The sequence below is a fragment of the Trichosurus vulpecula genome, chromosome 4, assembly GCF_011100635.1.
Source record: "Trichosurus vulpecula isolate mTriVul1 chromosome 4, mTriVul1.pri, whole genome shotgun sequence".
In the NCBI taxonomy this organism is placed as follows: domain Eukaryota; kingdom Metazoa; phylum Chordata; class Mammalia; order Diprotodontia; family Phalangeridae; genus Trichosurus; species Trichosurus vulpecula.
Window position 1 is genome coordinate 183,860,536 of NC_050576.1, and position 15,266 is coordinate 183,875,801.

Here is a 15,266-nt window from a genome sequence, read left to right on the forward strand (position 1 = left end):
TGGAATGGCTCCATCATACAAAAGCCTGAATCCTACCTGAGTTCAGAAGGCTCTCAAAAAGGAATTCATTTTCTGAGCTGACTCAGAAACAACTCAACAAACATTAAGTCTCTATTGTGTTCAAAGTTTTAGGAAAGCAAAGACAAAAAAAGCAACATGACCCTTGCCCTGCTCTATAACAAAGAACATCAGAATGAGGCCACTGTGTGGTATGTAGAGGTGATTCTAATACAGATGTCAGTTAGACTAAATCAGGGGTGGTGAACCTGAGCTCTCGAGGCCACATGTGGATCCCTAGGTCCTCAGGTACAGCCCTTGTCTGACTAAATGGTCTCTGAGGACCTTTCCAACACTGAAATCCATTAATTCTATGAGACAACAGGAATGTGGAGAATTAAAGCAAATTGCCTAGTTTGGGCAAATCAGCAGACTAAAGCAAAATTCCTGACCATCTGTTTGTGCCACGACCTGTATATAATGTCACCTGTCAGCAGCCTAGGAGGCAGCCATGAATGATGTAGTTTGACCTTCCAGATCAAGCACAGAGTGTGACAGGCCAATCACACAAAGAGATGCTGCCTAAGCCAAGCATACCTCGGCACACCTCATTCCTTTAGCACGTCTGCTCTTCCCCCTGAGGATGGGAGGCTATTAAAAGTATTTCTGATCTCATTAAAATTTATTTTTATAGTTGGTAAGATCGGACACCTCAGCAAAAATGGGAATAATCTGGAGAATGCTTCTGTAAATCTTCATCAGCATGCATGTTTGACATTGCATTGTCATTTAAGACAGACACGGACGATTGTAAAGTGCACAGCTGTGTCCTTCATCTCCCATTTGTAACAAGTTAAAGCCCCTGCTTGTTTGTTGACCAAGATTTTTCTCTTCCTTTCCCACATTTTTGAAGCTTAAATCCCTGGAATTCCCGGGGTGATTATCTAAAACAGGCATTCATTCATCAATCAACAACTATTTATTAAGTGACCACTATGCACCACTATGGTGCAGCAATACAAAGACAAAAACAAAAATAGTCCCTTCCTTCAAGGAGATTATATTGAAGGGGAGGAGGGACATGCACATAGAAAAGTTAATACAAAGTGATATCGAGAGAAGAGAGTACTGCTAACTGAGGGGGTTAAGGATCAGGAAAGGTCTTGTGGAGGTGATACATTACACATGAGAGGCACCATGTACAAAGACATGGCAGTGGGAGATGGAGTGGCATATTTGGAGAGCACCAAGTTGGCCAGCTTTATCTGCAGTATACAGGGTGTTCCTAAAGTTTGAACACATAGGCAATTGATGGCAATGTCAAGTTATTGCATCAAGTTCACATGAATCTTGCAAAGTGCATCAACCTTTGCATCATAAATGAATTGAAGATGTTGTTTGTTAATATTCTAATTAAATAAAATGTTGAAAACTTCATTCATTTCATTTCTGGAAAATATGCATTTTTGCCTATGCATGAAGGGGAGTAATATGCAAATAAACCTGGAAAGGTAAGGGTCTTAAATACCAGGGTAAATATCTCTTATTCTATTCTAAAGAAAATAATGAATTTTTACTGCTTTGCTTCCAAAACCTTCTAGTTCAGATCTAGATGCCAATGATAAAGATACCTCATTACTAAACCCTTTTTTTCCCACATGCCCAAGAGCTCAGCTTTGTTGTCCTACTGGCACATGGACACTCAGGCCTTATTCCAGCAACATGAACTTGACCTTTTTAATGAGGCAAGGAACTCTTCCATGTAAATACACAACAGACTAATGAAATGTTCTTTTGAAAGCTAGTATAAACAGGACTTGACTTAGACAAACATCCTGAGCATTCTGTCAACAGCCCTGGAGAGGCTATATAAAAATCTCGATGAAGAAGGAAAGAACCAAGTGTGGGTACCTTGAGCCTAGAAGCCGATCCTTGCCCTTCCCTTAGATACTATGACTTCTGAATGTGCCCCCAAAAGTGATACTCCTGAGTCCTGTTCTGGGGCATCAGAATATCCCTCTGTTTCAACCTGTTCTACTGAGATTCCCTGCCTCCCCAGTAACAGAGGAGCATCCAGATGTCAAACCCCAACATTCTTCGCCAGGTCCTGTCGGCCCACAAGTCGCTTAGCAACTTGCTACGTACCTGGGAGCTGTAACATCCCTTACTTTGTGGGTAGCTGTGGTTGGTGTGAGGAAGGAGCCTTCAACAGCAATGAGAAGGAGACCATGCAATTCCTGAATGACCGCCTGGCCTGCTACCTGGACAGGGTCCGAGGCCTGGAACAAGAGAATGCAGACCTGGAATGCAAAATCCGAGAGCAGTGTGAACTAGAAGTGCCTCTTGTGTGTCCAGACTATCAGTGTTACTTCAACACAATTGAAAATCTCCAGCAAAAGGTCTGTTAGCCAATACTTCTTCCCCACCCCCTCCCCCAATCTGACTGGTTATGTTGATATATGATGGGACTACTTTATTAATGGAGGGAAATGAGGATGGTGGGGGAGAGAATTATAAAAATATTTTCTAAAAGTGAAATCTGGAATATTATCAGTATATTATATGGAAGATCATATAAGACAACATGGTAAAGAGTTTTGGAAACCTTAGAGTACTACGTAAATTATACTACTGCTATTATGTTGCTGCTGCTACTTAGAATCTTAGATTTGGAGTCAGGAAGACCTGAGTTAATTGCCCACCTCAGATACTTAACTAGCTATGTGATCTTTGGTAAACCAATTAACCCCTCTGTGCCTCAGTTTCCTCATCTGTAAAATGAAAAGGTTGGACTGGTTGAGCCTCTTAAGGTTCATTCTTGTTCTAAAGCTAGAATTCTACCAACAGAATTTCTTTTTTCTCAGAGGTATAAAATTTACAATCATGGAAATTACAGAAGAATGTCATTCTTTAAAGACTCAGATGGCAAAGACAGTAATGTTTAAAACCCTTTCTAGAAAGAAAATACCTATGTTTTACTGCCATTGGGTTATTAGAGGCATGGATTTCTATAAATATAGTGAAGTAGTTAAGTAAAAGTAATGTTTTCTACTTCCTTAGTTGGTCTCCAAATTCTCAGTTCTCTCTTTTTTGAGAGAGAATAAAGTGAATTTAAAAACAGAAATAAAAGTGAAGAGATATAGTCTCCTAGCTTTTTTTTTCTTTTTATATTTAAGTGATCTTTATGGGGGGGCATCATATACTTCCCAAGAAACACTCAAAAAGTCACCACTCCTCCCTTCCTTTCACACTCCTCCCCACTACCAAATATCTGATGGTTTTTAAAAGAATGGATGTTTGGATTCCTTTCAAATCCTTAATACTATTTCATCTCCTGTTTTTCAGATCTTGTGTACCAAGGCAGAGAATTCTAGGTTGGCCGTTCAGATTGACAACTTCAAATTGGCAGCAGATGACTTTAGATCAAAGTAAGTCTGGTGGCACGGGATAGGGAAGGGGAAGGGAGGGGAATAAGCATTTATATAACACCTAGTATGTGCCAGGCATCATGCTGAGTACTACATAAGTGTTATCTCATTTGATACTCACAATAGTCCTCCCAGGTAGGGCTATTATTCCTATTTTACAGTTGAGGAAACTGAGGAAAATAGAGGGGTTTTTTGTGACTTTGTTAAGTGCCTTGCCCAGGGTCATGAAGCTAGAAGTAAGTGTATGAGGCTACCCACTGCCCACTACACCACCTAGCTGTCTGCATAGGGAACCAGCATGGATAAAGGCCAGCCTTGGAGTCAGGAAAACCTATCCTACCTCTGACATATATTAGTTGTGTATCTATGTGCTAAGGTACCCATCCCCTGATTCTACATTTGGAGTCGGAGGACCTGAGTTCTAGTCTTATCTCTGCCCCCTTACTTTTGTGATTTTGAGCAGGTCACATCATGAAGAATAAGAACAAAATGAAATTAAGTTTCTCTCTTTTTATTAAAGGTATGAGACTGAACTGTCTTTTCGCCAGCTAGTAGAGAACGACATCAGCGGCCTCCGAAAAATCTTAGATGATTTGACCCTATGCAAATGTGACCTAGAGGCGCACGTGGAATCTTTGAAGGAGGATCTGCTCTGTCTCAAGAAAAATCATGATGAAGTAAGGAAGGGGAAGGGGAAAAGGAGAGGAGGAGGAGGAGGGGCAGTCCAAGTGGAACAAATAGCCAAACTAAAGCGATGGATTTAATGTCACGAAATGTTTAACGAGCAAGTGGAGAAACTAACTGATAAGAATACGGTGGGGGAAACACTTTCAATATCCAGCTGAATTCTGCCATTTCAGTTCTGTGGCTATAATGACACAGTGCTGACACAGGGAACACAACAAGTGACTGGCCATGGCTACTTCGCTCAGTAGTAGCTAGCATTTACAGAGGGCTCTAATATTTGCCAAGTGTTTTACAAACATTAGCTCAGCTGATGCTCACAACAATCCAGAGAAATAAATACTATTATTATCTCTGGTTTATATTTGGAGAAACTGAGGCTCAGAGAGATGTTTTTTTTATGACTCCTCTATGGTCATTCAAGTGTTGGGGACAACATACGAACCCAAATCTTCCCTTACCTCAAGGCTGGCCTTGATCTTCTGCTCCGGACTTGAAATCAAGAAGACCTAGATTCTAATCCTACTTCAGACAAATTATAGCTCTGTGGACCTGGGCAAGCCACGCGACCACTCTGAGACTCAGTTTCCTCATCTATAAAATGGGGATAATAACAGGATCTACCTTTCAAGGCTGTAATGCAGATCAGCTGAGATAATGCTCAAGGAGTGCTTTAAAAACTTCACAGTGCTTTATAAACTTGAGTTATTATTGCTATTATAAAAGAATCAATTTTTCCTCACCCTACTTGATGGAATTAAGATAGTGAAATCTGGAACTATTACTACTATAGTGTGAAAGAAAATCACATATTTCCAAACACGTGAAAGAGGAGACTGAATGCTATAATAAGGCATGCTGCATGTATAACACCGGCAGTTATTTTAATTACTAGTGCTGGTATGATGGGATGGCTGCTGAACCAATGATCTCTGCCTACACTGTCACCTTTCTAACCTCCTTTACTTTAGGAAGTCGATTTATTAAGGGAACAGCTTGGGGACCGACTCAATGTAGAGCTGGACACCACCCCACCTGTTGATCTGAACAAGGTCCTGGATGACATGCGGTGCCAATATGAAGCAGTGGTTGCTGATAACCGCAGAGATGTTGAGCAATGGTTCGCCCTTCAGGTCAGAGCCTGAGGCCAAAAACTAACCAGAGATTTCAGGTCATGTTTTAATATTCATCTTCCTTCTTTGTATTTTTTTCTCCCTTTTAAATTATTCTTGTATTTCAGACAGAGGAATTGAGTCAGCAGCAGCTGACTAGCTCCGAGGAGCTCCAGTGCTGCCAATCGGAGATTCTTGAGCTGAAGAGGACAGCGAATGCTCTGGAAATTGAACTCCAGGCACAGCATGGTTTGGTATGGAACATGCAGACATAGATACACTATAGAGGGATGAATGAGGCCATTGGAATGACCTTGGTTGACAGAGGACTTAAATCAATGCAGTCCCTAGAAACCATATTCTACAACATCTGTGGATGGCTACTCTACAGAACAGGCATCCAGGTCTGAACTTAGACAGTCATCAAAGGAGTAACTGAGTAACAGAGTGGTACTAATTCCCAAACCCATCGCTTCATTTTGGTGTCAAAGACTGAATAATGGCAGATTGAGAGATTTTACTCATATCTCTAACGCAATAGTTTCTACTACATGCCAGATACTGTGCTAAGCACTGGGGCACAAAGACAAAAGATATCCCTGCTCTCAAGTAGCTTATAGTCTAATAAGAGAGACAATATGCAAACAACAAATAAGATACATACAGGATAAATTGAAGATAATCAACAGCAGAAGTTTTAAGTTCTCATTCGGTCATGCAACATGCAAACAATATGTATAAACAAGATATATGTGGGATAAATTGGAGATAATTAACAGAGGGAAGGCACTAAGGTCAAGTTGTTATTCAGTCCCAAATGACTCATCATGATCCCATTTGAGGTTTTCTTGGCAGAGATACTGGAGTGGTTTGCCATTTCCTTATCTAGCTCATTTGACAGATGAAGAAACTGAGGCAAAAAAGGTAAAATAATTAGCCCAGGGTCACACAGCTAGTAAGTGTCTGAGACAAGATTTGATCTCATGAAGATGAGTCTTTCTGAATCCTCTAGGCCCAGCATTCTATGCACTATATTGCCACCTAGCAGCTCCTACTAGTATTGAGAGGAATCTGCAAGACTTCTTACAGAAGGTGGAACTTGAACAGAGATTAAAGGAAGCCAGAAAAGCTCAGAAGTGGAAATGAGAAGTGTTCCAAGGAGGGGGCACCACCAGTGAATTTCTAAAACTTTTTCATTTTTCTAGATTTTAGGTTCCACGAGAGTAGAGATCATGTCTTTACTAACTTTTGTATCTTCCTTAGCATCTACCACAGAGTTCTGCATAAAGTAAAGTGCTTTGTTTATTGCTTCATTCATTCAAGAAATGTTGATCAAGGACCTACAGTGTTCTAGGTTCTAGGGAAAATACAAATTATAAGTAAAGCAAGGGTTTTATCTTTGCGGTGTTTATAAACGTTTGTCCAATTGTTAGATTGAATTTGAATCTTAAAACTCTCTAAGTTTTCCCAGGAACCTTATGTATCATATTGCCACTTAAATTTGGCCTTGCCCACAAAAAAAGAAGAAACAGGAGTGTCATGCAATTTATATATATTAGTATTCATGCCTTCCTCCCAAATAATAGAGTACTAGGCAGTACCAACCATGGAGTCAGGAAGATCTAGGTTCGAAACCTGTCTCTGACGCTCATTGAGTGTATAACCCATGGGGAAAGTGCCACCTCTCTGAGGCTCAGTTTCTTCATCTGCAAAAATCTGTTATCTCACAGGATTATTACAGACTTAAATGAGATCAGACATGTAAACTGCTTTGCAAACTTCAAAAGGTTGTGTAAATATCAGTTAATATTAAGCAACAGAACCTCTCAGGCTTCAAAAATGCTAAAGAACATAAAGGTTCTTGAATCAATGAATGGATGAATGAATGAATGAAAGGGGAATTTATTAAGTATCTACCTTGTGCACAACACTGTACTAAATGTTGGGTATATAAATACAAAGAGGAAAGTAAGACAACCCCTGCTCTCAAAGAGCTCACATTTTTAAAGAGGGGACACAACATAATTTGAAGTTTTCCATTATAAATCTACAAGCCGAACATCATAGAGACAGAAGGTCCCTTAGAGTTCATCTAGTCCGGTCACCATATTTTGCAGAAAAGGAAACTGAAGTCCAAAGAGGGGAGGTGATCCCAGGACACACAGTCCTTCAGCTAACTAGCTCACCTTTGCTGCCCCCTCTTTCCCCATCCAGATAGAATCTCTGGAATGCACCAAGGAAGAAACGGAGACACAATATAGCACTCAGCTGGCCCAGATGCAATGCCTGATTGATAACGTGGAGTCCCAGCTAGCTGACATACGTTGTGACCTAGAGAGGCAGAACCAAGAATATCAGGTCCTCCTGGACATGAAGGCACTGCTTGAGTGTGAGATCACCACCTATCGAAGCCTGCTGGAGAGTGAAGACTGCAAGTAGGTGCAATCAGATCAGCGGGATGCCAGTCTCTGAATAATTACAATGGATTTGAAAAGACATGAATCCTGCCAAAGGAGCCTTGTTCTAAAATTGCCCATTTACCCACATCCATGAGGAGAAACCTCCTAGCTGTCTCATAGGACATCTATCTATAGATACAGAGATAGATAAGAGAGACAGACAGACAGACAGACAGAGGAGGGAGAGAGAGAGAGAGAGAAGGGGGAGAGAGAAGAGAGAGGGAGAGAGAAGAGAGAGAGACAGAGAGAGAGAAAGAATGAAGAGAGTGGAAATATATAAAGCATTTGCTAGGCACTTATTATATGCCAGGCACTGTCTAAAAACTAGGAATACAAATACAAGCCAAAAAATTGATTGATAGTGATTTTACAAGTCACATCCCACTTTTGTAATTAATTAACAGACAGGAAGAATGTACTTTGATAGTGTGGCACTAACATTATTATCCAAGGCATTTAATCTGAGTTTTATATGCTGTTTATGTGTTGTGTTTATTTACAGTGTTGTATATTGTTCTGGTTTGTTTTTTTTTTTGCTTTTTGTCACTTCATTCAGGTCTTCTCATATTTTTTTCTGAATTCTCCATATTCATTCTCCATTACCAAAGAGTAGTCCGCTAAATTCTCATATAGCAATTTGTTTCACTTTCCCCCAATTGCTGAGCATATGTTTGGTCTCATCGTTCTGTTATCACAAATAATGCTGCTGTGACTATGTTGGTACATGTAAGTGTTTTATGGTTGTGATCGAGCTTTGTTATTGTTGTTGAATCGTCCCACTCCTATCTGATTCTTCATGATTCCATCTGGGTTTTCTTGGCAAAGATAGTGGAGTGGTTTACCATTTCCTTCTCCAGCTCATTTTACAGATGAGGAAACTGAGACAAACAGGGTTAAGTGACTTGCCCAGGGTCACACAGCTAATAAGTGTCTGAGGCCAGGTTTGAACCCAGGTTCTTCTGATTCCAGGGCCCAGCATTTACTCTAGTGTAAACCCAGTAATAACATCACTGAGTCAAAGGATATTTTCAAACCAACTTTTATTCTAAATATATTTTCTATAACTAAAATTTCTAATGTAAAATTCAATACCATCTTTCTCATTTATGTATTTTCCTCCACTTATGTAAATTTCCACTGAACTCCTTCCCTTGAAATCTAATTTAAAATTATTTGTCTACAGACTTCCCTGCCATCCATGTTCCTCATCCTCTACCTCTGGCAACACCTGTGAACCCTGCACAGCCTGCTTGATTTGTACAGTCGAAGGATGCCGAGTCTGAGTATCCAGTACTGACATGTCTCATCAAGGAAGCAAACAGTCTGGTTCAAACCACTGAGACAAGAAACTGCATTTGATCCATGGACTTCAAAGCACTAGGCCCTTCTCATGAGAGCTACAAAGCCCCCACCACCGGTTACCCTCCAAGAATCCTCTGCATGTTTCTGGTTTTTGTGTATTCTCTCCTTAATGACTTTCATGTGTTCTTTGACTCTCTCATTAATTTTCAAAGAAAACTCATTTCATTTTCTTGGCATGGTTAATACAGTTTTTGGTGTTCATTCTGGTGACTGTTGCCCTCTTGGGTATTTTTATAAAGTTCCATTGGGTCTCAGGTTAATTTTCCTAATGTCTGCCCAGATTTCAAGAAGTATAATTTGCTAAACGACTGAGAATGCCCATTCTGAACAAAAGGAAACAAGGGAAAAATTCAAGTCACATGCCCAAGGCACTTTGATAGGTATTGCAAATACAGAGACAAAAATGAACCAGTCTTGTCCTCAAGGAATTCACATTCTACTAGAAAAATAGCTGTGTGTGTGGGTGTGGGTGTGTGTCTGTCTGTCTGTCTCTCTGTCTTGTCTGTCTCTCTCTGACTCTTTGCCTTTCTATCTCCTTCTCTTTGTATCTCTCTGTCTTTCTCCCCCTTCTGTCTCCTTCCTTCCCTTTCTCTTTCTCTCTTTCTTTCTCTGTCTCTTTATCTTCCTTTCTCTCTGTCTCTAACTCTGTCTCTCTGTCGCTTTATTCCTTTGTTTCTCTCTGTGTCTCTGTTTCTTTTAATTGTTATCTCTGTCTCTCTGTGTCTCTGTGTCTCTGTGTCTGTCTCTGTATCTGTCTGTCTCTCTTTCTCTTTCTCTCTCTTTCTCTCTCTCTCTCTTTCTCTCTCTCTCTCTCTCTCTCTCTCTCTCTCTCTCTCTCTCTCTCTCTCTCTTATTTTCCACCTCCATTAACCTTCGTGAGTCTAAACACATAATAATTATTTTGAGAAGATCAGCTTGATGTAGAGGAGCAAACATCAGATTTCGGAATGGGAACTGTAAGTCCAGATTTGTGATTTAATCCATATGAGAAACTCTTGGTATGGAAAATACCTCTACTGGTATGTACTGACTCACCTATAACTTATAATCCTATAGCGCCTTCTGGAGCACTGACAGAACAAGTGATTTGCCCATGGTCACATAGCTTGTATATGTCAGAGACAGGACTTTAATTCAGATCTTCTTGACTTCAAGCTTGGAACTCTCTTGTCATAGTCAATAACTGAATGCCTTTCTGAACCCTCATGTTTGAAGGTGACCTGTTGCTTTTGATCTTCTGAGTTTCAGTCATGAATAGCTCCTTGAAGCTGCTGATATTGACCGTGTTGGAAATAGCCTTTTGTTTACTGAAGCCATCCCAGACCCCAGGGCAGGGCTTGGTATCACATTGCCAGGAGTTTGTGCTGTCTCTGAACATCTCATTCCCTGACTGGTAGAAATTTTCTACTATTCTACTAATTCTACTAATTCTACTAATTCTATTAATTCTACTAATAAAACACTACCAAGTCTTGAGAGATAACTAAGTAGTAAAGTCTTTTTCAAAAAAGAAGTGCTTCATCAATGATTTTAGTGCATAAAGCCAAAATGAAGGGAAAATGCCATTATTGAGCATACTAATTTTATGATTTGAAATAATAAATATGTCCTTTGAAAGACTTGAAATATCACAATGTAAAATGAATGGATTAATGAATGAATGTATGTATTCATGCGTAAATAAAATGTAATTATGAAACATTTGCTATGTAATAGGCACCATGCTAATCACTGGGGTTACAAATATAAAAATTAAAAAATCTCTATCCTTAAAGAATTTGTATTTTAATAGGGGAAGGCAACGTGATCAGAGAGGAATGATTTTGACTGGGATGTCACAAGAACAGTGAGTAGAGTCATAAGAAAGACTGATAGGTTCTTTCTAGAAATGGTAACATTGATTTGACTATTGATCCAAGAAATTAGAGAGGAAGGGAAGGGGAAAGGGAAAGAGGAAGGGCAAGGGCAAGGGCAAGGTAAAGGGGAAGGGCAAGGTAAAGGGGAAGGGAAAGGCTTCATGAAATGAAGATGGTTAGAGAGCAGTAAAATGATGGGTCTGGGCCAGGCTAGTTATGGAGAACTCTTACTAATCAGGAGCGTAGAGCCCAGGGCAGGACATGGAATGGAGTGCTTGGTCAAAGGCAAGGAGGCAAGGCATAAAGATGACGAGCAACTCTAACACACTAGCAGGAGAGAAAACTTTTTCAAGACAATGTATTAAATTTTTCAGGACAGTTAGATTAAAAAAAAAGACCCCAAAGCAAATGCTTGTAAGTGCCTGATTCAAATACAGGTTTTCCTGACTCAACCTCCACCACACCACTTTGCCTACTATCTTTATTACAAAAAGTAAAATAGCATAAAATTAGATTATGATGATTAGGTCATTTGAACCCTTCAGTTTTAAGGAGTTTATTTTAACTGAAAGGTTATAAGTTCAGGCACAATCAGCCTGAGCCATTGGTTAGGAAAATTCCTAACATTTAGGTAGAGGTTGAGGTCTTTGCTTAATTTTACACTTACATGTATCTCTAGTCAGACTCTGGCTTCTTTGTGGATGAAACAAAATTAAATTTACTGGAAATGTTTGGGTAGTGAAATAATAGATTGCATTATAGTGTGTGAATAGATAAGCACTGAGAAGAGATGTTGGAGAAAGAGTCAATCTTTTTTCTTGGTACTCCTCCCTTTGATCCTCTCTTTGATCTCTTTTGGATATAGACCTTATAGTGGTATTGCTGGGTCAAAGGGTATACTCAGTTTTATAGACCTTTGGGTATTCTCTGGAATGGTTGGACCAGTTCACAACTCTACCAACAATGCACTAGTGGCCCTATTTTTCCACATCCCCTCCAATGCTTGTTATCTTCTTTTTCTGTCATGTTAGCCAATCTTATAGGTGTATTTTAATTTGTTGTTATTTAATTTTTTAATTTGCATTTCTCTAATCAAGTGATTTATAGCATTTTTATGTGACTATTGATAACTTTGATTTATTCTCCTGAAAACTGCCTGTTGATATCCTTCAACCAATTTCCAATTGAGGCATGGTTCTTATTTACACATACATATATGTGTATATATACACATATATGTATATACATATGTATGCACTTTTATATATGTATATATGTATATATTTGACTCAGTTTTCTATGTATTTGAGAAAAGAGGACTTTCTCGGAGAAATTTGCTGTAAAACAATTTTCCCAGTATCTTGCTTTCCTTCTAATTTTTGGCTGCATTAGTTTCCTTTGTGGCAAAACCTTTTTAATTCCATATAATTAAAATGATCCATTTTACTTCCTGTGATCTTCTCTATCTCTTGTTTGGCCATAAACTCTTCCCTTATTCAAATATCTTACAGGCAAATTTTTTTCATGATCTCCTTGTATACTTATGATATTACCCTTTCTGTCTAAATTATTTATCCATGTTGACTTTAATTTGGCATATGTTTGCAGATAATGGTCTGTGCTTAGTTTCTTCCAAACTGATTTCCAGTTTTCATGGAAATTTTTGTCAAATCCTGAGTTCTTCCCCAAAAGTTTAGATCTTTGGGTTTATCAAACACTAGATTACTATGGTAGTTTAGTACAGTGTTTTCTATACCTAATCAATTCCATTGATCTACCACTCTATTTCTTAGTCAGTACCAGATGGTTTTCATGATTACTGCTTCATGATTGAGTTTGAAATCTGGCATTGCAAGGCTACCTTCCTCACATGCCTCTTTTATATGAGATGATTTTTCCCATTCTTCCTTTCCTTCCCATCTTCTCCCATACATCCCTCTTTCTCACCCTTTCATGTTTTTAGATCATTCCATTATAATCAACTATTCTACATACTCTAATAATAATAAAGTTCTTAGGAGTTACAAGTATCATCTTCTCATATAGGAATATAAACAATTTAACCTTACTGAGTCCCTTTGATCTCTCTTTCATGTTTATCTTTTTATACTTCTCTTGAGTCTTGTATTTGGAAGTCAGATTTTTATTCAGCTCTGTTCTTTTCATCAGGAATGCTTGAAAGTCCGCTCTTTCATTAAATATCCTTTTTTCTACCTAAAGGATTATATTCACTTTTGCTGAATAAGTATTCTTGGTTGCAATCCTAGTCTTCCAGAATAATACATTCCTAGCCCTCTAATCCTTTAGCATGGTGGGTGCTAAATCTTATGTGTTCCTGACTGTGACCCCATGACATTTGAATGGTACCTTTCTAACTGCTTGAAATATTTTCTCTTTAATCTTGTTTCTGTGGTATTTGGCTCTAATATTCCTTGAAGCTTTCATTTGGGGATCTCATTCAGATGGTCATCAGTAGATTCTTTCAAATTCTATTTTCCCCAATGGTTCTATGATATCAGGGCAGTTTTCCTTGATAATTTCTTGAAATGTGGTATCTAGGCTCTTTCTTTGATCATGGCTTTCCAATTGTCCAATAATTATTAAGTTATCTCTCCTCAATATGTTTTCTTGGTCAATTGTTTTTCCAGTAAGATATTTCACATTTTCTTCTATTTTTTTTCATTCTTTTACCTTTGTTCTATTTTCTTAATGTCTCATGAAGTCTTTAGCTTCCACTTGCCCAATTCTAAATTTCAAGGAATTATTTTCTTCAGTGCACTTTCATACCTCTTTTTCCATTTGGCTGTATTTTTTAAAGTCTTATTTTCTTTAGTATTTTTGTGCCTCTCTTATGAAGCTGTTAATTGTCTTTTCATAATTTTCTTCCCTCACTTTCATTCTTTACCCAATTTTTCCTCTACCATTCTTATTTCATTTCAAAAATATTTTTTAAGCTCTTCTAAGAATTCTTGTTGGGCTTGTGTCCAATTCATGTGGTTGTTTTTTCTCTGAGAATTTGCTGGTAGCTGTTTTGACATCATTGTCTTTTCCTAGTTTGGCTCTTGATATTGCCTGTCACCATAGTAGCTTTTTATGGTCAGATTTTTATCATCGTTGTTCGCTCATTCTTCCAGCTTACTTCTTGACTTTGAACTTTATGTTAAAGTTGAGCTCTGTTCCAGGTTCCATCAGTTTAATTTGGCCACTTATTTAACTTGAGCTGCCCCTACCCCTGCCCCAGCCTCCTTACTTCATTATGATTTTTCTTGAGAGAAAGTCGATCCTCCTTCAAAGATTCTGCTCCAGTTTAGATTTGCATGGGGTCCCTACTCTCTTGGGACCAGAAGTGATACTCTGCTCTTCTTAAGGCTCCTGATCTCTTGGGATCGTAAGTGATATTGTTTCTTAAGGCCCCTGATCCCTTTTATGAAAAGCAATACTGTTCCTCTGGGTGCCTGCTCCTTCATTACCAAAAATGCTCCTCTCCACCCTTGAACTCTGACCTGGAAGGTGGTATAGATAGTTGAGTTGCCAAACGGCATCTGGTCCTACACCCAGTGCAAGCACACAGAACCTCTGTAAAATTCTGACTAGTTGCCTGATCTTCTTACCATGCCTGACTTGAGTGCTCCCAAAGTTGCTAATACTGCTGTTGCCATCACCAAGTCCCACCAACTAGTGTTGCATTCATGAGGGCTATGGACCATCCACCACTCCTCTATTACATATCTCTCCTTTGACTTACCAAATTTTCTTGGGCTAGAAAAACATCTTTCCCTAACATTTTGGTGGCTCTGCTGCTCCAGAGTTTGATTTGAGGCATCATTTTAAAGTTGCTTGGAGGAGAATATTGGGAGAGCTTCCCCTACTCTGTCTTATTAGCTCTGGTCCCAGAAGCCTTTTCAGTGATATTTAAGGAAACCATGACATAAAAATGGGGGCTAGTGTATGAGTGGTTTAATAAGGCAGACTGGCTCAGCCTTTGATTGGGTTGGGGGGGGGGGTGGGCAGAAAGCGTGTTACTTGCTGGGTATGTGGTGCCTAGAATCAAGGCTCAGGACTTCTAGGATATAATAGTCTAAGCCTATGGGGTGTCTGCACTAAGTTTAGTATTAATATGGTGAGCCCTTTAGAAATGGGTGGTCCCCAGGTTGCTTAAGGAGGAACAAATTGGCCCAACTTAGAAAACAGAGTAGGTCAAGGATGGGGCAAAATGTCCCAGGTCAGAAAAATTATCAGATCAAAGCTCCCAGGACAATCAGAGTGGGGCCAGCCCATGAGTAGCCCCTGTACTTGCCACCTCTATTAGCTAGACAGAAGAAGGAAGGAAGGAAGGAAGGAAGGAAGGAAGGAAGGAAGGAAGGAAGG

General features: G+C 39.2%; 1 protein-coding gene across 1 annotated transcript; it reads left to right on the forward strand.

Moving 5' to 3' along the window:
* The first annotated feature begins 1,949 nt into the window (after positions 1-1,949).
* LOC118846526 (keratin, type I cytoskeletal 40-like) lies at positions 1,950-8,963 on the forward strand. Its single transcript, XM_036755181.1, has 7 exons — positions 1,950-2,396; positions 3,343-3,425; positions 3,946-4,102; positions 5,081-5,242; positions 5,350-5,475; positions 7,436-7,656; positions 8,864-8,963. Exons 1-7 carry the CDS (start codon positions 1,950-1,952, stop codon positions 8,961-8,963), a joined length of 1,296 nt encoding a protein of 431 aa, XP_036611076.1.
* Positions 8,964-15,266: the final 6,303 nt, after the last annotated feature.

What these genes read in the sequence shown, in the direction of transcription:
- LOC118846526 (XM_036755181.1), top strand. Translation starts at nt 1,950, where the DNA reads ATGACTTCTGAATGTGCCCCCAAAAGTGATACTCCTGAGTCCTGTTCT. An exon ending in TCAAGAAAAATCATGATGAA is followed by an intron (nt 4,103 to 5,080) that starts GTAAGGAAGGGG and finishes CCTTTACTTTAG; the next exon opens with GAAGTCGATTTATTAAGGGA. An exon ending in CTGGAGAGTGAAGACTGCAA is followed by an intron (nt 7,657 to 8,863) that starts GTAGGTGCAATC and finishes ATTTGTCTACAG; the next exon opens with ACTTCCCTGCCATCCATGTT.